The 25,924-nt window shown below is 40.3% G+C and overlaps 2 protein-coding genes across 2 annotated transcripts; one reads left to right on the top strand and one right to left on the bottom strand.

Moving 5' to 3' along the window:
* Window positions 1–2,271: 2,271 nt before the first annotated feature.
* RWDD4 (RWD domain containing 4) lies at window positions 2,272–5,323 on the bottom strand. The gene is made up of 6 exons (XM_053459492.1): window positions 5,157–5,323; window positions 4,029–4,109; window positions 3,588–3,697; window positions 3,082–3,232; window positions 2,512–2,623; window positions 2,272–2,426 (listed from the first exon to the last, which is right to left on the bottom strand). Exons 1-6 carry the CDS (start codon window positions 5,178–5,180, stop codon window positions 2,287–2,289), a joined length of 618 nt encoding a protein of 205 aa, XP_053315467.1. The 5' UTR covers window positions 5,181–5,323; the 3' UTR covers window positions 2,272–2,286.
* Window positions 5,324–5,746: 423 nt separating this feature from the next.
* On the top strand, window positions 5,747–23,466 carry TRAPPC11 (trafficking protein particle complex subunit 11). The gene is made up of 30 exons (XM_053459447.1): window positions 5,747–5,889; window positions 6,928–7,152; window positions 7,972–8,141; window positions 8,565–8,635; window positions 8,951–9,065; window positions 9,333–9,432; window positions 9,533–9,606; window positions 10,268–10,364; window positions 10,867–11,000; window positions 11,097–11,244; window positions 11,582–11,675; window positions 11,996–12,075; window positions 12,220–12,298; window positions 12,568–12,622; window positions 13,069–13,214; window positions 13,731–13,792; window positions 13,939–14,071; window positions 14,158–14,288; window positions 14,461–14,616; window positions 14,742–14,929; window positions 15,043–15,191; window positions 15,568–15,689; window positions 16,051–16,170; window positions 16,645–16,710; window positions 17,564–17,720; window positions 19,091–19,202; window positions 19,652–19,743; window positions 20,794–20,927; window positions 21,552–21,719; window positions 23,286–23,466. Exons 2-30 carry the CDS (start codon window positions 6,949–6,951, stop codon window positions 23,328–23,330), a joined length of 3,402 nt encoding a protein of 1,133 aa, XP_053315422.1. The 5' UTR covers window positions 5,747–5,889; window positions 6,928–6,948; the 3' UTR covers window positions 23,331–23,466.
* Window positions 23,467–25,924: the final 2,458 nt, after the last annotated feature.

The following is a 25,924-nucleotide window of genomic DNA, read 5'->3' as shown; positions in this document are numbered from 1 at the left end:
AATGGCGTATATTCAGAACAAGGTCTTGTTACCAGTGGGATACCTCAGGGATCTGTACTTGGACCCATTCTCTTTAATATTTTCATTAGTGATATTGCAGATGGTGTTGATGGAAAGGTATGTTTATTTGCCGACGACACAAAAATTTGCAACAGGGTTGATGTTCCTGGAGGAAGAAGCCAAATGGCAAACGATCTAGGTAAGCTGGAAAAATGGTCAGAGCTGTGGCAATTGGCATTTAACGTGGATAAATGCAAAGTAATGCACCTGGGGCATAAAAACCCAAGGGCAGAGTATAGACTATTTGGTACTGTCCTAACCTCAACGTGTGAGGAAAGGGATTTAGGGGTAATTATTTCTGAGGATTTAAAGGTAGGTAGACAATGCAGTAGAGCAGCAGGTAATGCTAGCAGAATGCTTGGTTGTATAGCGAGAGGTATTAGCAGTAGGAAGAGGGAAGTGCTCATGCCGCTGTACAGATCACTGGTGAGACCTCACTTGGAGTATTGTGTACAGTACTGGAGACCATATCTCCAGAAGGATATAGATATGTTGGAGAAAGTGCAGAGAAGGGCTACTAAAATGGTTTATGGATTACAAAATAAACCTTACCAGGACAGGTTAAAGGATCTTAACCTATATAGCCTGGAAAAAAGACGGGACAGGGGGGATATGATAGAAACATTTAAATACTTAAAGGGAATCAACAAAGTAAAGGAAGAAAGTTTATTTAAAAGAAGAAATAAAACCGCAACAAGAGGACACAAGCATAAACTAGAGGGGCAAAGGTTTAATGGTAACATCAGAAAATATTACTTTACGGAAAGGGTAGTGGACGCATGGAATAGCCTCCCAGTGGAAGTGGTAGATGTTAATACAGTAAAGTCATTTAAGCAAGCATGGGATAGGCATAATGCCAAGCTAGATATAGGATAAGGGCAAGTACTAAAGGAGAGTACTCAGAGGTTGGGCAGACTGGATGGGCCTTCTGGCTCTTATCTGCCGTCACTTTCTATGTTTCTATGTTTCTATACATGGCAGGCCCTGAGGGCAGAAGGACGCCTGCCTGTAACATAGTGTCAAAGGAGAAAAACAAAAGTACACAGTGCTGTATCCACGCACTCATTACGGAAAAGGAAAGCAGTTAATTTATTGGAATTTATTCAAGTTATGGCTCTTAACAATGCAGAATAAAGTTAGTGAGTAAAAACAGCAAATCTACTGTAAACTTAAACTGTAGTGAATAAGCCAATAAGCAGGATGGCAAAATAGAACGGTCACAAATGTAAAAGCCTTTCCATTTGCTTTTGAAACATGTTGTCTCCCTCTAGTGTCACTACTGATACCTGCAATAATGGTTGTGCAGAAGCCCAAGACACAATCATCAGGATTAGACCATTTCTGCCCAACACACATGGAAAGGACTGGCCCATGAGGGCACATACATCTAATCAGGGAGTGAATGATAGTTATCTTTTGGGGCAAATGCCACTGGAGCCTGCTAGGTCTGTCACACAACACAAACATAATCTTACATAGAAGCACATGCTGGATATGAAATATTAAACTAGGTCAAATGCTCTAAGCCATTTATTTATATAGACAGGGAAATCAGTAGCTGAAACCTAGCTAGGAAATATAATTTACAATCAGCATGTTTTGTCCATAAAGGCAGAAAATGTTGTTAATCACCTGAGAACATCAGACTGGGATGTATGTTAGGGTTTAAGCTGTAGAATACCTTTAGATGACAGCTTTTGAAAAAGTCAGTATGGATTTAAAAGAAACTGCAAGATTGAGTTACTAGATTATACTAGAAACAAGTACTAACAGACCACAATATTAAAACAAACTATGAAAGCTAAGCAAGCAGAACATCACTTCTGTTATAGTGCTTTACAGGAAATTATGTAAATTCAATGGTAATGGTGTTCAGGGGACAATTTCTCTGTATACTTACATGCTGTAGGTGTTCATAATGGCAGAAATCGCATCCATAAGGGGAAGAAGAAATAAAAATAATTAAAATTGAAAACAATGTTTAGGCTCTATCTTAAATATTGTAGCACAGCATTAGCGTGTCAATGAATGAGGAAGAGTGATTATGGTATGTCTGGTACCTAGGGAATATGCAGTTGCTCATCTGGAACTATGTAGTCAATAAGTCTTTGGGGTGTATGCACTGGAGTCAAAATATTCCATTGTCACTGACTTTAGAATGCATTTTATGTTGGACATTGCATACGGTATAGTAAAATGAGAGTGTGTGTGTGATCTTAATACATATTAAAGTCTGTGCCACGAAATCTTTCTTGTTATCAACGTGTAGTGAATAAAGTCCTCCGTCGCCAAGTAGGAATTACTGAATAGCTTTACCTTAATAACATCCACCCAGTTCCACCCACGAGGGAGCTCGCCTTTATAGTCTAGGGATGGAAAGAACAAATTCTGCGTTTAGTTTTACACATATTACACACACACACTAGATATATAACGCTTTTATTTCCCCACCTGTCTTGTCTGCTAATTTTTTCTTTTGCGCTTTTGTCAGTTGCTCCTTTTTCTCTTTCTTCTTACTTGGTGCATTAACATGTTCTGCTGTGCTTTCATTTCCTGCTAGTGTCTGAACAGAGTAACATCAAAAACATCAAAAACAGGACTGTAAGCAAATCACAAATCTGACAATAAAATAGTCCAAAATCTAATATTTTGTTGCTGCTAGCTAACCTGGTAATAATATACGTATACTTATATATGCATGATGCAAAGCAATGTGTTTTCATGGAGCCATTGTACAATTAAAGAAAAAGTTAAAAGAAATATTTGGATCTGACGGTTAGTAATGACAGTTCTCAGGCTGTGCTTGGGATATAGCGGAAGGAGTGTGCGGGTAACACTATGCATGCCAATTCCTGTCATTCTTCCCACTTGGTGTGTATCTGTCACATGTTACTACCTACTTGCAAGCAAAACTAGAAAAAAGGCAATTTACAAACTACCTCAAAATTTCTATAAACATAAAACATGGTTACTTTATTTAACACAAGCTCTGGAAAACACAAAAAGGGTTAAGATAATTACTATAGCATTGTTGAATGGCTGGTGGTTTTCCATTAAATCTTCTTTATTGTCTTTGGCATATTCAAACAAGGTGTATGTCATTGCTGTGCCAAGATTTTGTTCCACTTGCTCTTGCAACCTATTTAATATGCTCTGCTTCACAGAAGGGGAGCTGTGTGATGCAAAATAAAAAACAAAATTATTTTATTTTTATAGCGCCAACAATTTACGCAGCGCTTCATACAATACATATATTCAAGGGGTATGACAAGACAAGAACTGACAGACTAAGATAACACCGATACATTAGGTGGAGAGAGCTCTGCTCACCAGCTTACAATCTTGAGCATAGTCACTGAAACTAAAAGTAACAAAAAATAAAACAATTAACCACTTCACCCCTTTCTTAGGATGTCAACAAACCCCATGAATAATCCCTACTAACTACACACAGATATATAACATTTTCATACATAGTAAGGTACCAGCCTACTTTCTTTACTGTCTTTCGACAGCAAAGTACTTACATTTGATTGTTAAAAAATGCATTCATAGATATGACTGGGGCAGATTCTGGGTAGGTTTCTGGCCAGGATATATCTATAAGGAAGGCTTTGCTGTCACCAATATCACCAACCTAGAAAAAAACAAAAGATATTAGTTTGATGAGCCATTAATCATTTGCTATTCGAAAATATTTTTGCCAAACATACCGGCAGTTATGTATTTGGCTTTCAGGTTTGGATTAAGCTCCGCGGTCAAGTTTACATGAATGAAGTAAAGCTCAAAGAGCAGGTGTCGAGGGCATTAAACGGTCCCTTTAAGACCTTTCTTTAAGGAAATTATAACTACATTCCTACGCATGCTTTACAAATTATTATAAAATAATCTCTGACAGGCCATCTGGGCCAATATCATAGACTTTATGTTAAAGAATTTAACACAAATACGTTTAATAAACACATTACCCTATACTGGAACGCTGAAGGCCCTATTTCTTTAAAACAATCATCGCCTTCATATATAGAGCGCAGAGCTTCCAGCTCCATCTGAAAAAGAAAAACGGACAGAAATATGTAACATCATACAGTATTAGAGCTAGTGTCCCATTTTTATATGGGTTATCGTTGCACCGGGGCTTATAACTAAGTGCCCTTATCATACAAAACACATAAGATAATTTGCTATTTGTGTTTCCGTGAAGCACCAATAAAGTATTTTACTTGGGTCGGCAGCTTTGGTGTTTTGAATCAGGCGGTTGTGAGCTGTGCTTTAAGTGCTGTTGTTGTAACACATAAACACATTACGAGGGATTCTTCTCCTGCTGTTGGTGTTCATTCATGTATTTCATAGTTCACTGTTTCTGGACGATTCCAAAAGGAGAGCCGTTCCTTAAGAGTGCCGGCATTGTGTACTTATCGAAATACTTTTATTAAACAATAAATCTATCCAGGGTATCAAAGGATATCTATTTTTTCCTTTTGTAGACGGCTTATGTCAGGACTAGACAGGCAGTGACTTAGCTGTCACGGCACTTAAAGGTCCGTGGCCACTCGATGGCATAAGTGCTCACGTTTCGTGCGGCCAGGCTTATCCAGCCAGCGGGCGTACACAGCAACACCCGATCTCCCGCTTCAGTGCGAGTGTGTGGTGCTGTAAGCCAGTAGCCCCCAGGGCTCTTCCCCGGTGTGCCAGATGGCTGACCCAGGCCTGCAAGATGGTTGAACTTGCCGTGCATAAAGCTTAGCTATATCCGAGGACAGGTTTAAGATAGATTCATCTCACTGGGTTCAGTATAACGCACACTGATCGGGGGGTTGGAAGGTCCGGGCCTCTGGGATGTTGTGCTTTGGAATAAATGTACTTGTTGGTATGGAGCTATGGACAGTACCTGCAAATTACCCCTTTGCTTCTTTGAGTCGGAGTGTTACGTTATATACTACATGTTATGTCCTATTTACCCTTTGTACGGCGCTGCTGAATATGACAGCGTTATATAAAATAACAATAAACAGCATTGTAAGGATTTGTGAGGAGTGCAACATCTCTGTAACCAGCCCTTCTATTTTAGGCAGCTACACAAGAGATTCACTCACCTCCTGGTCCTCGTTAGCAGCCATAACGCTAATAAAGCGGGCACCAAGTGCGAGCGGAGTACCGCGGCCACTAATACATGTGGAGTCTGTGTCTGAGGCGAGTTCACCTCACGAACTCACTGCTCAAGTTCTCCCCGCACAGCCAAGCAACTCCGAGCCCAGCCACTGGCTGCTCGCGCTTCCGCCAGGCAACGTCATCACGCACCGCAGGCCCCACTACAGCCGCCGAACGCAGCCATCTTTAGTAGTGGCAGCATTTTGCATCTATTTTTTTTGCTTATTAATGATATAGTTATTTTTAGATTACTAATATTAGATATGCTTTAATAAAGGGATCCATGTAATATCCACATATTCAGCACACCAGGTGCAAGTGGCTGCTGCATAAAACACAAAAAAATGCTACGTTCCCTGTCTAATCTCCAATTAATTATTTTTTTTCTCCATCGTCTCCCTAAAAAACTCGTCATTAATAAACAACTTGCCCTCGTTCAGCATGGCGGCAGCTGCATCACCGGTGTCTGACTGGCAGTCAGCTGGCATTCCCTAGCTGGTCCCACTGGGGGAAGCGGAGGAGGGTGCGGGTTGGGGCTGTGTTCCGGTGAGGTGACGCCAGCCGCTGCACAGGTCCCTGTGACATGGTGTTGTGTATCCGGGGTGACGCTGGAGTCATGCAGTAGAGATCTCGTATTTGGATGAGCTTGCTTAATTGTTGGAGCCGCTTTGTGATCAGGTAGTGTTTGGGGTCCTAGACTCACCTGATGTGGGGAGTTTATGAGCGTCGTGTGGCCCCAATGCGCATGCTGACAGTATGATAGGCATAGTTAGTAGGGGGACACTGCTGGAGCTGGCTGGTGCTGTGCAGATCATATCATGTTTGTGGACACATGCTCCATTGATCATGCTAATGAATGTAATATCAGGGGAAGTGATGCCAGTGCGCTGACTGAACCAGTCTTGTTTCCAATTGGGGTATGTGCGGATCGGGACAGGTATGTGCAGGTTGGGAATGCTGAAAGCTACAAACCATTACAGGATCATTTTCGTGGTTCATATTGATCACCCAGCCTCTGACCAGATCGACTGTCAAACCCATAACAGTTACAAATACTCAACATGTATAAATAATTCCTCCCCGCGCAGAGCCCAGATTTCGAGGAGGTTGGAATGATTGTATTACAGCGTTCCACAGTCCTATTGACGTGTGTACAGTATATATCAATATACACATATACACACACGCATATATGTCTGTGTCCTGTGTATGTATACATCAGCAAAATGTGTTTATTATGGTATGCGGATGTTTTAATTAACCAGGGGTTATAATAAAATGTTTAGCAGCGATGTTTTGAACACTGCTCTTCTTTTTGTACAATTTCTGTGCATGCCGCAGGTTAAGTAGGAAATCTGGTCTTCTACACAGATGTCATTCTAGCAAATCTGCAGCAACATGGCAAGGATAGTTTCTCCTTTATAAACAGAGAAAATAGGACTTTTCACATTAAAGAATAATTAGAATTATTAGAATTGGTGTTCATAAGAGAAGCTGTGGTTAAATGTGTGTCCTCCTCCAAAGCCATGACCGATTACATTCCAGAAGGATACATTGGCCAGATATGTAGAGTTGTGTGAAGACTGCTTCCAGTGTCAATGAGAAGACCGTAGACTGTCGTGAAACGTTACCGGTAATGTGCCACTGATGAGGATAGTGGAAGTATGTGTTTCAGCCATAGCTTTGTTCAGTTATTTGATTTTTTTTTTCTTTCAGGGTTGTGTACTGGTACTGAAGATGAGTCCCACGCAGTGGGATTTCCCTGTGGAATTATGCTGTCGGCCGATGGCATTTGTGACCCTCACAGGTTTAGATGTGACCTTCAATGCTGTTCATCGTGCTATTTGGGATGCGTTCTGTGCAAACAGAAGAGCAGACCGAGTACCTATCTCGTTTAAGGTTCTTCCTGGTGATCATGAGTATCCAAAATGCAGAACAAAGGTATCTACTACATGTAAGAATTAATGCTTTGAAACCATTGTGTCTAAAGGATATTTATTGTCAGAGATTAACGTAGGAAATCGAGACAAGAGCAGGTTGTATTGGGAAGATTTCTGATGTAGGAAGACTCATGGTAATCTGATCAATATGTGTTGGCATTATGCAACGTTTACCCACCCTCAACAAACAAGCAGCCCCCACTGGGACAACATGTGTGGAGTCCATCCCACACGTGGAAAACCAACACAATGAGAATGCAGGGACCAGGTTTGACTTTAGGATGGATCTAAGATGATTTGTATACTAAGGTGCTCACAACGCTTCAGTTCAGTCACACAAAGGATGAGTTGTCAGGAGACGTTTCAAGAAAGTTGTCTTTCAACTGTGTGACTTCACTATTCTTTATGAAGGTCCAAACCCCAGTGAGCTTCAGCTGCAGGAAGCGTTGGCTGGCCCTGTGTAATGTTTAGTTAAATCAGTAAGCTTTGAATTATTCATGATACAGGGCCAGCTCAGCCATTCTTGTTGGGGAAACCTGTCAGTGTTGGCCCTTCCTAATCAATAGGGGAGTAAAGGAGGTGAAACCTCAATCCCCTTTCAATGAATGAACCCCCACATGCTCGCAAACGATACTTCAGTGTTACTGACATTACAATAGCTTGATCCTAAGATCACTCTCTGATGGATGAGATTTAAATGTAACACTTCAGGATACTCTCTTCAAATGATGTAGCTGTATATTGTTTTGTTGATATGTTAATTGCAATTTCATGGTAATTTCTCCTTACCCTTACTTATTGTGATACGATGTCCTTCCAGAGAACTTCGTATGAGTGGTATATACCCAAAGGGATTCTTAAAACCGGTTGGATGAACAAACACCTTAATCTGGTGCCGGCCTTGGTAGTGGTGTTTTATGAGCTGGACTGGGATGAGGCCCAATGGAAGGAAAAGCAGTCTGAATGTGCAACCAGAGTGGAAATTGTGAGGTAAAAAGGAAGTTACTGAAATAAATCTGTCGTTTACATTAAAGGGGGTTAAACCCAAAAATCACAGAAAGGCCACATAGGAGCAGCTGTTTGATGCTACCTTCAGGAAGTTGCGTTACAGGACCTACCATGAGGTGCTGTATGGTCGAGCCATGGGCACTGGGTAAAATATGTTTAAATGTCGGAACAGTTAGGAAATAACACCACACCGCATTCTGTGAGCGATATTAAGGGTTATTTTAGTCCTCTTTAAGTCCTCATTGAAGAAGCTGGTAGGTTTGATCAATGCTTAGGAACAATAACAGATATCATGCGAAATATGTACACGCACTACTGGAGTTATGGGACATATAGGTGACATATAGGTAAACCTGTCATCTTTATCCCTTTTCATATCTGTCACATTAATTCTTTCATTTTTAGGCAGAGCCTACAGGGAAGAAACACAAAGGTCGCTGTGGTTTTAATTCAGAGGAAGACCCCTCTACCCCCAGGTACTGTTCTTAACAAAATATTCATATCACAGAAATATTACAATATATCGTGGGGCCTTGGATCGCAGAACAATGTATAACTTGGTTAATTGCATAACACGGGTAACTTGGTCTCGGATGTTCGCTTTGATTTATTCATACCTATATACGGTAAATACTTGAGACAGTTGGTAAGGTATGTTACTAATATTACTTTATAGGAAGTAGATTATATCGCAAAAGCTTCCATGCTTACAATGTGCCCAGGGGATGGACATTGTGATTTTGATATAAAATGATATTGTTATGTTTCTCCTCTTCTTCTTCTTTTTCCAGGTGAAGATATGATTGCTTCAGAACGTGCTGCTGCTTTGTGCAATGCCTGTGATCTCTCAGGCAAATCCCTATTTGTTCTGCCGCACACTGACCACCTTGTGGGCTACATAATCAGGTATATCATATGAATTCCTATTCCTTTACAGCGGGATGGAAATAACTGTCCATCACATTGTCTACTTATGCTTTATGACATGTGGTGCTGCAGGTAATCCAAATAATTGCCCTCCCTTGCCAGTCTTATCCAAGAATAAAGTCAGCCAAAGTGCTCTCGTCTGCTCACGGGTCAGCTGTCTTACTTTATAGGAAAGATTCCGAGCTTAGTGTACAAGATGGTGTGGGGGTAACCATGCCTTACGGCCGCTAACTTTTTTTCTTCTAGATTAGAGAACGCGTTTTATGAACACGCGCAAACATATTACTACACGGAAATCCGAAGGGTAAAGTCACACAAGGAGTTCCTGAATAAAACCACCCACCAGGTAATTCTCTATTAAAGCTATAAATCACATCATTGATAGAGAACAGGGAATTGTAGTAGTATTTGGGTTATATTACGGCAGCCTCTGTATTGTTTTCCAGTTACTGTTTGTAAGGCACCAGTTCAAGATTGCATTTTTCAGTGAGCTGAAGCAGGACACACAGAATGCCTTGAAGTAAGTACGGCACGGCGCCGGCACGCTTTGTATCGCTTTATCGTTCTGTAACGTTTCTTCCAGTCAGTGTTATTATTTTAGTGTACGCTGACGCATTGCTGACTCTTATGACATCACATCTTTTTGCTGACTATCAAATTATGAACTCCCGTAAGGCATATTGTGACTGGTAGAAATATTCAAATATTATAAAATAATATCAAAACTGTATTAGTGATAATGGGCTAGTTATAAAACTATCGTGAATATAAGACAAGACCAAGCACTGATTAAGGGCTAAGTCCATAAATCAGCAAAAATGGGCAGACTGGTTCTTATCTGCCGTCCGGTTCTATAAATCTATAATGTTTCTATAATTCAATGAAAATAGAAAGGTATGTCAGTCTCTTGAGAAGCATGGCCTATTTAATATCACTGATATTGCAGAAGTGTCGTAGTATCATATGCACATTATTGGGTGATAACGTTTTGTCTGTTCTCTATATAAAATTTTTAGTGTCAGTCTAGTTGGCTTATATCTACCCCAAATATTCCCAAATTCCCCTGCTATTTTAGCCACTACTACTTCAATGGAAGGATATTTTGTATCCGCTGTGCATTACGATGAAAAACATGTTTTTAATATTGAGTGCTGATTTTGAGCCTTTTGTTCTGTCTGTAGAAATTACCGTACTGCGTATAATCTAGTACACGAGCTGAGGTCTCATGAAACTAACATGCTGGAGATAAAGACCATTGCTGGATTTATAAACTATAAGGTGAGTGGAACTACTGTCTTGCGTTTGCGTGATCGCTCACAGCACTGTCTCTGTGTTTATTGCGCACGTGCTCTATGTTCTTCGTCATTCTAAGTTCTTTCTTTATTTCATGTTGTTTAGCGGGGTACCTCAGGGGTCACTATCGGGACATGTACTTTTTAATATTATTAGCAATGTTAAAAAAAGATATGAATGGTAAGTTATGTGCTTTTTGCCAAAGGTACTCGAGAACTCGATTTAAAATCTTTCTACTAACTGATAAAGCCCTCCATGATACTGTTCCCTGTACATTTCTGCCCTTGTAAGAAAATACTCCTCTACTTGATCTAATTAATAATGGTTATAAAAATATCCTACATCTAAGACAAGACAAAGACTGATTAACGTCCAAGTCTTTACACCAGGAAAATTAAGCAGACTAGACGAGCCGTCAAAGAAAAGATATCATTACTGTAGAAAGCATGTGTGCGTGTGTTGTGATCGGTCTGATTTTGCTCTGTAGATCTGCCGCCTGTGTTTCCAGCATAATACGCCGCTAGATGCCATTGCGCAATTCAGAAAACACATTGATCTGTGCAAGAAAAAAATTGGAAGTGCCGAGCTGGCCTTTGAGCATGCGGCTTGGATGTCTAAACAGTATGTAATACTACATGACGTATATAAACGTGATATATATATATATATATATAATATATTAGTAGACTCATGTCTTCTGTTTGTTTGTTCCTGAAGGTTCCAGGCGTTTGGGGATTTATTTGATGAAGCAATTAAGCTGGGCCTGACGGCTATTCAGACGCAGAACCCCGGCTTCTACTATCAGCAGGCAGCATACTATTCACAGGAGCGCAAGCAGGTAGCGGCACATCTGTGTAACCACGACGTAAGTCAGCCACACGCACGACACGCACACGTATTTATTGCCCAGGTCTTGTTTGTTTGACTAAACTCAGGATTCTAAAACTGGAATACTTGGAGATCATTTCATATTCTAATTTAAGTACCCATCGTGTAATGCAGATTAGATTGTAAACTCACGAGGAACTTTGTATAAAACTGCCATAAGGCTAGATGGCAAGCTTTCAAGCAGGGTTCTCAATATATGGCCAGATGTGCTCTGCCTTACAAACCTTTTTTTGTATTTACAGAGGTTTATCGCGTTATTGTCATTTGTTGTTGAAGTTAATATATTTACTTGTGTTTGTTTTCAACATGTCTAGCCGTCAGTGCTATATCCAAATCCTGATCCTCTCGATGTCCCCAATGGAGTGCTTGACTTCTATGGACAGAGGCCATGGCGCCAAGGAATACTGAGTAAGCTATTGGCGTGTCAGCACTAACATTAGCTTTGTGAAGGAGACCGTGTGTTATGTTAGGTATTGATAAAACTGCTGTGGACTGCGTGGGTAGGGGGACCATTGCTATACATTTTGTGTTTGTTTGTTTTTTTTTCTAGATTTCTACGTGAATTTTTTAAAGAAATTTAGTTTTTTCTTTTTCTATACAGAAATTAATCTGTGTTCTGTGCTACAATGTGTAGAAAAGTAATTGAGACATCGGTAACTAGAGCTGACTCGGAAGAGTTTATCATTTCATAACGCATGTTAAAAATGATGATTTCCCGTACTGTGCAGGTTTTGATCTTTCGGACCCAGAGAAGGAGAAGGCAGGGATTCTGGCTTCACAACAGAAAGAGCGGACTGTTGTTCACTCAGTAAGTCCCCGATTAACCTCATTTGGCAATGCTCAATATTTTGTTTTTACCGTCTTCCAAGGTATTAGGAACATTAGAAGAGCATTTTCTTTAGTTAACCCTGTTGCTCCTGGATTTTAATCATGTTCTCTTGGTCTATCGCAGGAACAAATCATTAGCCTTCTGAGCAGTGCTGTTGCCCAGTTCAAGAAATATAAGTGTCCACGAATGAAATGCCACTTAAGTAAGTAATTCAAGGATCACAAAAAACTTAATTGTGCACATTCACGTCTTCTCCTTATGATGCTGACCTAGGCATAACGTTATATTGATGTATAGATTTTGGGGGTTTTTTTGTGCCAGTTGCACTTTTAGTGTTTATACTAGCGGCTAGCTGAAGTCTTCCCACAGCCATGTTATAACACCTTTGTTTCGGTCCATACGTTTATGTCGATGCTAGCGATGCAAGTAGTGCAGATTACTAAGGCATTTATATCTTGATTTTGCTTTCAGTGGTTCAAATGGGAGAGGAATATTACTACGCAAAAGACTACAGTAAAGCACTCAAGTGAGTCAGATAATGTCTGGTTTGTGTCAAGACTAAAGCAATATATATATGTATATATATATATATATATTAGCATAAAATCAATATAAATGAAGTTGAAAAATTATTTTTTAATGACAAATCGTATTACTTTGCAATGATTATTGATTATATTTGTGGTAGCGTTGGGTTACATCTGTGCAACATATAGTTGAGCACTTCACTGATATCTGGGGCTAGCCCTGCCCATCATATAACTAACCTCACCCCACATGTGGCTCGTCCTGCCCCATTTGTGAAGTCACTCCATCATTTATTTCAAATAAAACCTTTATCCACTGGCCCATTTCTATCACTTTGTATTAATTGTCATGCTGTATTCCCTTGGTACAGCTTTACTGCACACATTGGGTAATATTTCTATCGTCATTAGATGATGTGCCCGTTCTGCTGTCTTTCTCCCACAGGTTGCTGGACTATGTAATGTGTGACTATCGTAGTGAGCGGTGGTGGACGCTTCTCACTTCCATACTGACCACAGCTCTCAAATGTGCCTACCTCATGGCCCAACTGAATGACTATATCACCTATTCCCTGGAGCTGCTGGGGAGAGGTACGCTGAATGGGGTCTGGGAAATCGTTCTAGAGGACAAAACTCATAAAATGCAAAGTTTCACAGTTCCAGTCCTCAAGGTCTGTAAGCAAGCCAGGAATTCTGTGTATGAAAAGTAGTTTAAGGGGCACTCCAGCTATCATGTGCACTTATAATGTGTGTGGTCTCACCCCAAGCTGAATGCTGACCTCCATTCAGATTCAGCTCTGGTTTGGGAAAAGCTGCGGGTAGGGGTCAGTGGGGAGAATAGTTGGCCCTTAGAGGAGGAGGGCAGCTGCTGGAGCAGAGTTGCCTCTTTTGTGTCCGTTAAATACTTTTTTGTTTCTTGTATTGTCCTATGGTAGAGGGGGAATGGACATTAAACTGTCCCTTAGTATTTTTTTTTTTTATTGAAATGCCAATGCTCAAGCTGGAATATCCTAAAATTGTGGCCTGTTTATTTTACTATGCTCATTGCTTAAAAATTCAGTATTGATCGTTAACATAGTGTTCTGAAGGAAGTTTTCATTTTTACAGCATCAACCTTAAAAGAGGATCAGAAGTCCAGAATTGAGAAAAACCTGATCAAAGTGCTAATGGTGAGTTAAAGAAATCTGTGAAATCCTGCCAGGATGATGTACATTGTACAGCGCTACGGAATTTGATGGCGCTATATAAAACAATAAATAATAATGATGTGATATCTTTGCCGGGTTCACTTTGTGTTTTTTTTCTTGTGATTCAGAATGAGAGCCCGGATCCAGAGCCAGAGTGCGATGAATCTATGGTGAAAACAGCACAAAGACTCTGGACAGACAGAATATCCTTGGCAGGCAGCAATATCTTTACCATTGAGGTGCAAGACATTGTGTCATTTGGTAAGTGTAAAGACTTGTGTTGCATGAGGCTATTTTGATGGCGTTTACTGTGTGGATGTTAAATACTCCTCTGTTTCTCATCGCAGTGCAGTGTAAGGCCAAGTTCCTGTATCCAAGCTTTCACGTGGATACACCTGTTGAGCTGTTTGTGTATCTGAAAACCGACTGCCCCCATCCGATCCGCTTCACCAAACTCTGTGTTGGTTTCAGCAACCAGGTAATATTGAGAAATACTCTAGAATAGGTGATAGTTTTTGGTAGTTGTAAATTAACTACACGTAGGTTGTGTTTTTATACTTATGTCAATAGAAATAATGATGCCCTTTCCGCAACATTGGAGTTTGAACCAACACGGAAGAGTTTCTTATGGTATTTTGTGCGATTTGCAGGAATACAATCAGTTCTGTGTGGTTGAAGAACAGTGCCAGGCCAGTGATGTATTGGAGCAATCGGTGCAAGGGACAATGTGCCTGGTACCCGGGAAGACCCGAAAATTCTCCTTTAAGTTTGTTGCAAAAACAGAAGATGTTGGGAAGAAGATTGAGGTTGGTTTTCTGATAGCTAAAACATGCGTTAAAAAAAAAAATTGTTGATGTTCTATTAACATACACCCGTGCCATAGATTTCATTTATAGAATTTATTTTGTGTATTTTGACTGATGACTTGTAGATCACGTCGGTGAATCTAATCCTGGGTAGTGAGACAGGCCGATGTGTTGTCCTGAACTGGCGGGGAGGTGGAGGAGATGCAGCATCTGCTCAAGAGGCTGTGCAGGCAGCTCGCTCCTTCAAACGTAAGCCCAAGTTGCCCGAGAATGATGTGCACTGGGATAGTATCACAATCCAAGCCAGCACCATGTGAGTGAAAAAGCGTAAAAGCCTGTGCCAGTTACTCTTCATCTCTGCTTGCCGCCAATGCTGTTACAAACGTCTCCTCTTTAACCAAAAACACCTCTGATTTTCTTTGTTAGGATCATTTCCAGAGTTCCAAAGATTTCTGTCCAGTTGCACCATGAGCCTCCAGCCCTTACTAACGAAATGTATTGTTTAATGATAACAATACAGTCTCAGGAAAGCACACTCATCAAGGATGTGAAACTCACCGCGGGCCTGAAGCCAGGTATTTAATCTATTTAGGAGGATAGAAATAAACTAAAAGCACCTGAATAGCTATTGACTTCCTAGCACCTGCTTTTTGTAAATTAAACTATTTACCTTTAAATGGCCGGTAACAGCCCTTTTGGACACAGATTACTGGCTGCGTCTTTACATGTCCTGTAACGCTTCACCATTTGATAGCTACAGAAGGTTTTGGCGAGCAGGCTTCCGCTGGGGCCATAATTTGGCAGGACGGCTTCCTTAAGGATCTGGCAGACATAGGGTTAATTAGAATGGTGTGCTTGGCTAGTTTTGGTCAGTCACTTCTGGTTACCCTGTATGACCTTTCCCCAAAGCATGCATTGTGCTGTAACACAATAAAACAATGTCTTACACAGGGCAAGATGCCAACCTGACACAGAAGACCGTGGTCACGCTCCACGGAGGAGAAACGTGCGATGACTCGAGCCCGGCTCTGCTTACTGATATATCTGTAGGAAATCTGCAGCCTGGAGAAAAGGTGAATTTGTTATTAATTAATTTTGAAGAAGTAAATTAAAACTTCCAGCTTTACTGGTCTGTAGTGCATCCAAATATTACATTTTACCTAAACCGATGTCGTGCTGTTTAAAGATTAAAAAATAAATGTGTATTTGTGTGGATATAGTAATATACGTGATAAACCCACCTTCTATGGACTCCACGGGGAAAAGGTACCTTAACATGTTTTCTGGACTTATTCCTCCCTATTAAATTATCCATCCCCTTTTGTTGCTGTACTATCACTTTGGTGGGTCAAATAGTTTTGATTCATAAAGCTATATAGGTGAAGATTTATCAATGAATACACCAAACAATGATATTTCCTTTTTTTTTTGCAGCTGGATATGCCTCTGTACATCCGTTGTGGATCTGTTGGCACACGTGTATTCTTGGTCTACGTTTCATATCTGATGGACACGTCCGTTGAGGACAAAGAGATCATTTGCAAATGTCATAGGGTAAGATGATATTTCCTGTGGTTGCTGAATACTTGGCATACAGATGATTTCAACCTTGGAAATGGCAGAACTAGACCACCTCGCCACCACTTAATTGTCGTTTGTCAATACATACTGTATGAATTTTACCTTTAAAATGAATACCATCCTTCAGTCTCGGCTTAAAGACAGTAGACGAGATCTAGTTAGTATCCCTTAGATTGTCGAGAAATCACATGACTTATTGCAAGTTGCCCTTAGAGTAAGCCTAGAGTAGATTTGAAGGCTTCAGCGGTTCCATGTCATCTAACGTAACAAAAGTCCGAGCACACCTGAAGGCCTAATACGTGTGTCATAATATGTCATCTATGTTTATGTTGTTTATCCCGTGTAGTTGCCAACCCTAGAGAAAGTGGACAGCGTTGTCATTATGTGATAATTAAAATTAAAAACCAAAGCGTTACAAAGTCTAACTTCTGACTTGTTTCAATGCAGGATGAAACTGTAACAATTGAAACGGTGTACCCGTTTGATGTTGCTGTGAGATTTGTATCTACTAAGGTAAGGATTTGCTTCCTGGAGGCCAGTTTTTGGCTGCCGGTTTATTTGTTGTGCTTTGAATCCAAAGTCTGGTTGTCATTAGTGTAGCAGTTCTATATAGGGATAGCGGGCCAACAAAAAAAACACGTGGAGAAAGCCAGAGCTGGGTCAGACTCTCCTGTGCTGCCCGCACCTGCCATGTGAGATGCCTCGGACCATGCCAGGATCTTGGAAAAAAAGACATTTCTTTCCTATTGGAGACATGCAATCTAATGAATTTTCTTCCTTGACTATCCAGCCATGCATAATATACCTGTTATTTTGGTTATGGGGCTTCACAACAAGTGCTAAAGATTCATGTGCCATTGACATCATTTAGAAGAGAACAATTGATGAAACTTTGTTGGTTGAATTTATCATCGCATTGTTATCTGCCGTTTCTCCAATGCAGGTTTTTGTGGGTATTTGGCTTAAAGTGCTGCCCCACCTACCCTTCTGAATTTAACATGTTTATGAGTAAATAAAGTATTAGAAACACAATTTATAGTGCTGTTCAATGACAAACATTTCTTGGAGCAGTTTGAGCCGGGCCCTTCTCACCTGCCTTATTCATATTTTGTTGATGGGAACAGTTATTTGTCATTGATGCAGAAGCAGACACGGATAGGTTGTCACGCAAAATGAAAAGGCTTCTTAAAGTTTCTGTATTATTTTATGTGATTAATCCTTCAGAAGGATGAATAATGACGGATCTGATAAGTGTACTAGATAGTGTGATGTTTTATCAAAGTGCAACATCGCCCAACAATTATCCTTTAGTTCATCCCATGTACTGACTTTTCCATGTGTTTCTTTGCATGCCGTGTAATGCCAGTTTGAGCATTTAGAACGGGTGTATGCAGGCATCCCGTTTTTGCTAATGACCGATATCCTAAGTGCCTCTCCGTGGGCTCTTACCATCAAATCCAGCCAGCTGCAACTTGCGTCATCTGTCATAGCTGTGGATCAACCAGAATGCCACGTTGAAAATAGTGAGTAATTAAGGGACGTATTTCTTTATATGGGGGATGATGCCCCTTGAAATATGTTTGATACACTTTACGTTGATGCGTTTTGCTTGATGCATTTATTATAATATGGCGGTCGTGTTGTTCCATTTTCTCACCCTGCGCACACCTGAGCAAGCAAACAGAAACAGAATGTGACGGTTCATAAGAACCATTCATACAATTTTTTCCCTAACCTCAGGTCTTATTTGGTCGTTGGTCTTGTCTTTGGTTCATAGATATCCATATGCCTATACTATGCTTGTTTCATCCCTTGATTAACTATACTCTTGAGGATGCAAAGGTTTTCAGCATATATTGTTTTTTTTTCTTCTGAAATTATTCTTGTATAGATATGTTCATATATGTAAACATGATTAAAAAAAAAGTTAAAATGAAGTCCAGTGGAATGATTGTCAAAAAAAAATAAAATAGAGGAAACGGCTTTCTTTATAACCGGTATTAACCCCCTCAGTCCCGAGGGGTTTTTCGTACCTTAAGTCCCAGAGCTATTTTTACCATATGTGGGTTTCATTAAGATTCCATTTACCCTTATTTTATTATTTTCTAGAGGGCCACATCCATCCCCTATATAGTACCATATAGGGTACTATTTTTTATAGTTATGGCTTAACGAGTTTGGGGGTAGTAAACAGAGGGGTTATGCTTTTTACATATAGAGCTAGGGCAATGGTATGTAAAGGTTTTTTTGCAGCGTGGATAGAGGTCCCTCAAGGGACCTTTCGAACATGTTTTTATGCCATCGATGCCATTTTTTGTATTATTATAATTTTTAGTGAATAAATGAAAATAAAACGTTTTTTTTTTGTTTTTTTTTTACATTGTTTCTCCCTCTCTTTCCTACAATCCCCTGCACTGATTAGACTGTGATCACGGAATAAATCTTCGTAGACTAGGAATTTCAAAGTGTGTGATCGGCCAGTAGGGAGAGCAAGTGGATATCATAGCAGGTTCTAGACAGACCCTGCAGGGGATATCATGTCTTCCGATGATGTGATCGATATTCCTTATGAAACGGCTTACTGGAGCTGGCGCGGGCAGCCATTACAAAGGATTCATCAGAGATGCTGGCTTCTGCTGACTTTGGGGAGGCCAGGCTGCCAAAAGACAGCCTGATCTACCATGTAGCAGTTAGGAGAAGTCCATGTAGCGGTAAGAAAGTCAGGATGTAATGGTACGTCCTAAAAGGCTTTATTGGATGCTTTTTTAGGACGTACCAGTACGTCCATGGGGGACTTGAACGGTTAAATAAGGAAATATAATAATAAACCCCAAAAAATGCGAGTTTCTTTACAAAAATGATGATGATTTGTCTTTCCCTCCTCTTTTAACAGTTGTTCTGCAAACTGGTGAGAGTGCTAGTGAATGTTTTTGTCTTAAGTGTCCTCCGGTTGCTAACAGTGAAAATGGTGTTGCCACCGGTAGCTATAACATCTCTTGGAAGAGGTAAGCTTAACTATCACTAATGTTTGTTTAAGATTTTCAGCCACATAATAAGGATTATGAGCGGTTTATTCAATGACCCCAGAGTTGGTTGAATTCAGTATTTGCAGAGCATCTTAGAGCTTTAACTAGTATTCTTGAGATAAATCTCTGTCTTGTCGATTCAAGTCTTGTGTTGATTCTAATGGGAACTTAACTTAGCACAGGGAATCTTCTCTCAGTCATGTTTAGGTTTTGTTAGGTCTTCTCTCTACCCCAATCCTTCCTTGTGTAATATATGTTCCTAGTAATGCCCACTGGGTACTTGAATGCATTCATTTTAATTTATGTTTTAGAATTACTAATTCATTAACATTGGCTTCAGGTACGACTTTGTTGTTGTAGGCATATATCAGAATACAGGTTTTCCAAACATGCTAAATCTGTATATGTGTTGTGTTTTGTTCTAAAAGGAGTTCTGCTGGAGAAGATGTACCAGTTGTAAGCTCGGTGATAACTTTACCCCATGTGATAGTTGAGAGCATTCCACTCCACTTGCATGCAGGTAACGTAGTCAGCCAGAAGTCTGATGTACATGGCAGGCCACCCATGTCCAAATATTAAATTGGCCCAAACACCATTCGGAAAACGATAATAACAAGTAATAAGGGTGATGAGGTGGGCATGCAAAGAGGTGATATTTAGCCCAGTCATTTACTGTATGATAAGCGCCCATGAGACCCTCTTGCACATAGATGACTTCCACTGTATGAAAAGGTACACAATGTACGATTCTCTGCATTGTTGCATATTTTTTGCATAGATTTTGATCGTTGTAGCAATATATAGAAGAAATCTAAGAGAACAGATAACTCAAAGTGTGGCGCTTCTTTCATTTGTTTGATGTGGTAGGTAATCAAACAAGCAAACTTGTGTGAAAACTCAATTAAAGGCATAATTTGGACCAGCCCTGCCCAATAGAAGATGGATAATGTTGACCCTTGCCTTCCGATTGAAGTTGTTGGCCACATCATGCCACTCAACAACAACAAAAATAATCTGTGGACTCGAGTTGATGAACAACATTCTATGAAGAGAATGTGACACGGGCCCTGTTATGTCTTCATAAAAACGGTCATGGCGGTGACGGTGTCATTTTTTTGGAGTTGCTCTGTCAGGACCTGGGATACTTATGTGCATCGCAGGCACCATAGATCCTGCTTTGGATCTAAAACCCATTCAGATGTTGTGGCAGGACCCCAAACAAACAATTCATGTGCAAAAATCCACAAATGTAGTGATATAAAGCAGCTCTGCATGCATGGGGACATAACCCGATTTTGAGTCTAAGGTGGATTCATTTTTGATACAGGGGTATTGAATATCATCAAAGTGAAATATGTTATCCCAACAATAGATTTCAGCTCCAGATCACCAATGCATTAAATCGCATGGGAAAATACCTTTTCACGCAACTTAATTTTACATTTTCTCAGATATAATCGTTTGTGGAGTAATGAGTAGTAATGCTTCCTGTTCCTGTTCCTTATTTGTATTTTATTGTACAATGTGTTAAATGCTAGTGCATTTTAAATTTCTTTTGTTTCCTTTTAAGATCTTCCATCGTTTGGACGAGTTAGAGAATCTCTTCCCGTCACTTACCATTTACAAAACAAAACCAACTTGGTGCAGGACATAGAAATCTCAGTGGAACCAAGTGAAGCTTTCATGTTTTCTGGGCTCAAGCAAGTAAGACTCATACTTTGTGCCAATGCTAGATAGCAGAGACACATAATATGGAGGATTATATATATGTATACAAAGTGGCATGACTGCAGATATCAGATTATGTAGGGGGGTTTGTGCAGGGACAGGTGCTTGTTCAGAACCTTGCATGGGTCTGGTAGATTCCTCAGTCTCCTGTAGGAGATGACTATCTTTGACACCATTTGCCATCAAGGCTAGGAAACGAAACTGTCGGATTGGTGCCTGCTGGATTCTCAGGTAAACTGATGTCTGTGGCAGCAGCGCACAGCAAATGCAGAGTCTATGCCAGGTTGGCTGAAGTCATACAGAAAAAGGACTAGAGGTCAAATCCTAGATCGTCAACCAAATGCAGCTACCAATGAGCAAAACAGGATTAGAGTCCAAGCTGGGTCTTAAACATAATAACATGTTAGGTCGTAGAAAAGTATCAGAAGTCCAAAGCTGAAAGTCTGGTACCAGACAATAATCACTGCAGGAAAATCTCCAGGAACTCACAGATCAAGGCCAGGAAATAATGCTCAAGGAAGGAAAGCTGAGAGCAGTAATCCTCCGATTACATGTTTGTTAGGCTGAAGGTAAATTAATGCATTTCTTTCTCGCTGGTAGATTCGACTGCAGATACTTCCGGACACTGCCCAGAAAATGCTGTACAATTTCTACCCTCTCATGGCTGGATATCAGCAGCTGCCTTCCCTAAACATCAGCTTACTGAGATTCCCCAACTATACCAGTCACCTGCTGAAACGCTTTCTCCCTACACACGTCTTTGTGAAGGTACGTGACGGTATCGTATTGCTATAGAACAATGAACTCTTCTACATGGAATTATATAGTGATATGTCCTGTGCTGTTGTAAATATTAGTAAGTTTAGTTCTCAAGGTTATGTATGGGAGCATCCAGACCTATTTACTGCATGGAAATCAGTGCAAACATATTTACGTTATTGGACTTTGTCATTGGGCTCATCCTGGAGTTGCTTCTACTGAATCAAAGTATATAAAAGTGTGCTTTACCTGGCATGCTCAGTAGTACCGGTATAGTCAATGGGACTTCCGCTGGGAGAAGTGGCAGTCAGTGGCAGCCCATCACATTTATGCTAGCTGAACACTGCGAGCGGTGCTTCCACTCTCGCTGGCTTCAGCAGGAGTGCTACAGACTGTGTGCAGGATGCTACACAATCACTTTTTATACATACACTACATGCGACAATCAGGTCAGGCGCAAAAAAAGATCAGATGGGGTGGAGAGGGAGAAACAAACAATAAAGAAAAACTACGGCTCTATTTGTAGTGAACAAAATAATGTCCAATTTGTTTGGGTACATTTAATATGGAAAAGGGGAAAAAACACGCTGATAAGAAATGCACTGATACCAAGTAATGTGTAAGAATTCCTGTTTACACAAGCTTCCGACGTAGAACGCTGTATCGTACCACACCCCTGTCTTGTCAGTAGGTCTTACAATAAAAATCAACATGTAGAGGCACACGGCAATTACAACACTGCGTGTTCTCATTGTTTAGCATTAGGAATGTTATTACATAAAGAGCAGGTTGCAACAACGCACATCATAGTAAAATGGGTTGATTGACAGGAAGTCTTTTCTTTTATTGTTCTGTGATCCTTGAACGCTTTATGGAAGGTAATGGCTTGTGGTGTTTCCTCATTACGGTTTACAGCCTCGCCATGGATTTACTACTTGCCACTAAAGTTTGGGATTGTCTTTACCCGTGTTATAAATTTTGCAGGGTGACATTACCTGTTGCTATATTTCTGTACGCTGTGTACATGAAGTACCAAGTAAAATTGGGGATAAGACTGTAGAATCTGTTACTTATATTAAAGAGGTGCATTTTCTGTTGCTTGTTTTTGACCTGGAGGTGAGGACTAACATCCTGTGTGGACCAGGGGTGCGCTCACTGACATACCCTGTACCACTGCCTTATTGCGTTGAGTATCCCTTATCCAAAAATCCCTTATCCCAAATGATCCGAAATCCTATCATGCCGTCATGCTGAACACCGCACTCTGACACCAGCACATCAGATCCGCCACCCAAAATGGTCCTAAGCACAATAACGTTTAGTCCATTACTGGACCTTCTCTCTGTTAGCTCTTTTGCTTTTTTTGACCCGTTATAGTTCATACTAGGGACCACTGGCACGGGATTGGTCAGATGCAATTGGCTTATGATTGGTCAATGGCAACCAGCAAAGCATTGGTCATATCCCAAATCTGTACCATACACTGATACCTTAAGTCTCTGTATTACCTATTTAGGAAAAAAATGTTATGAATATGGCCATAATCCAGTAACTATTGTTTTTGTCTCTGTTTAGCCACAGGGACGTCGTGTTGAAGAAGACGCCATTAGCCCAGCATAAAATGGACGAGCTCCAAGTTATATCCAAAACTTCACATCAAAATTATAGGACTGTTTTCGGTCTGAATGTGTTTGTGATTTTTGATTGATAGACTCTGCTAAGAAAGATTTAATAAACCCCTCATGCTAAAATGTAACCATAGTGTTGTACAGAGTTCAGTTCTTAACAGACCTTTATCGCTTGTATTACATTGCATTCCATTCCAGGTATTGCATCCATTGTCTTGTTGTCCAAAGACAGGTTTGCACATGATACAGCGTGCGTGACTGAACGGTGATCTGGAACTTTGCTGTGCATTACCAGGGCCAACCCTGGTGAGCCTCTCCTTCTAAAAGGCCTAGGTTTGCTTTATAACACAGGAAAAAACTCTCTGACTAAATACCAAGGGTCAAGCTATGCATTGTACAGTACCAACTTGGCCCTTCTTGCCTACGTTCTCTGGGACTTACCCATCATAAAGCCCAGAGATAAAACGTTCAACATGGTTCACTATTCTTATAATTTCTTCCTGTGTAGAAAAGTGGCAAGCGTTCCATTACCTAGCTTCTCAAGTTCATAAGCACCTTCAGTTATGCCATCTGTGTTATTTTGGGTAATGAAAAGGCCAGGTTATGATGTCTTTATAGCTGCATTAGGATGAGCAAACACCATATAGAAACATAGAAAGTGACAGCAGATAAGAACCAGTAGGCCCATCCAGTCTGCCCAACTTCTGAGTACTTTCCTTTAGTACCTGCCCTTATCCTATATCTAGCTTGGCCTAATGCCTATCCCATGCTTGCTTAAATGCCTTTACTGTATTAACATCTACCACTTCTGCTGGAAGGCTATTCCATGCGTCCACTACCCTTTCCGTAAAGTAATATTTTCTGATGTTACCATTAAACCTTTGCCCCTCTAGCTTATGACTATGTCCTCTTGTTATGGTAGTATTTCTCCTTTTAAATAAACTCTCTTCCTTTACCTTGTTGATTCCCTTTAATTATTTAAATATTTCTATCATATCCCCCCTGTCCCGTCTTTTTTCCAGGCTATATAGGTTAAGATCCTTTAACCTGTCCTGGTAAGGTTTATCTTGTAATCCATAAACCATTTTAGTAGCCCTTCTCTGAACTTTCTCCAACATATCTATATCCTTCTGGAGATACGGTCTCCAGTACTGTACTCTTTCTACTGCTAATACCTCTTGCTATATAACCAAGCATTCTGCTAGCATTACCCGCTGCTCTACTACATTATCTGCCTACCTTTAAATCCTCAGAAATAATTACCCCTAAATCCCTTTCCTCACACGTTGAGGTTAGGACAGTACCAAATAGTCTATACTCTGCCCTTGGGTTTTTATGCCCCAGGTGCATTACTTTGCATTTATCCACGTTAAATGCCAATTGCCACAGCTCTGACCATTTTTCCAGTTTACCTAGATCGTTTGCAAATAGACATACCTTTCCATCAAGACCATCTGCAATATCACTAATAAAGATATTAAAGAGAATGGGTCCAAGTACAGATCCCTGAGGTATCCCACTGGTAACAAGACCTTGTTCTGAATATACGCCATTGACTACAACCCTCTGTTGTGTGTCACTCAGCCACTCCTTAATCAATTCAATATATTCATTGGAAGAAGATAAAAGTAGGCTTAGTGTGGAAAGGCCATCTAGTATTATAAATATGCATGTGCAAAATATACGGTATATGTTAATGTTTCTCTAACTGGAACAGCACCTTTAAAGACACAATGCGCATTGAAGTGCCAATTTATAGCAGTTCCAACTTAACACATTTCTGCGCATTATTGAATTTGTCCACTCTGTTCTTTTTGGATAGGCAGCTTTGATATTGTGATTACAAGGTAGCATTGAGGTTGAAGGACTCAGAAGCTGGAAAAGGGACTCTGATGGATGCATATTTACTTTACATTAAATGCCACTGTCCTATATATGATTCCCATATGTGTTCAAGTAATAACACTATAACTAAGTATGTTTAGATCCATTTGGATACAGTTTTTGAGGTCAGTAGTTTTGTGTGTTTTTAATATCACTCCATAAATGTTTTGGGGGAAAATGATTTTCTTCCCATATGCAAATAAATGTAACAAATGTAAAATAAATCAAATGGTTATTATACACGACTCTATGGGCTTTACTTTTAATCATGTGCATGCATCACTTCCCCTATTCACTGCGGAAAGAATATACCGGTTATACTTATCATGAACCCTTGAATTTAATAACAAACAAACATTTCCTGTAGTTGTGGATCAGACCTGCACTATGGTCAGGAGGTATTCCTCTTTTAACTGATTTAGTTACTCCTAGAGTGTCCGGTGTGAATCTCACTCTTGAGGTCATGTCACGGCGTCTCAATTGGGCTGAGGCCTGGGCCATTCCAGAAGGCATATTTTCTTCTGTTGAAACCGTTCTGTTGTTGATTTACTCCTGTACTTTGAGTAGCTGTCTTGTTGCATCACCCAATGTCTGTTGCGCTTCAGTTGGTAGGGAGATGGTATTACATTCTTACGCAAAATGCCTTGGGTATTAATTTTTCTGTCCATAGTATACGTCCAGTCCCTGAGACAACAAAGCAGC

The sequence above is a fragment of the Spea bombifrons genome, chromosome 1 (assembly GCF_027358695.1).
Source record: "Spea bombifrons isolate aSpeBom1 chromosome 1, aSpeBom1.2.pri, whole genome shotgun sequence".
Taxonomy (NCBI): Eukaryota; Metazoa; Chordata; class Amphibia; order Anura; family Pelobatidae; genus Spea; species Spea bombifrons.
This window is presented reverse-complemented; position numbering and strand designations above follow the sequence as displayed.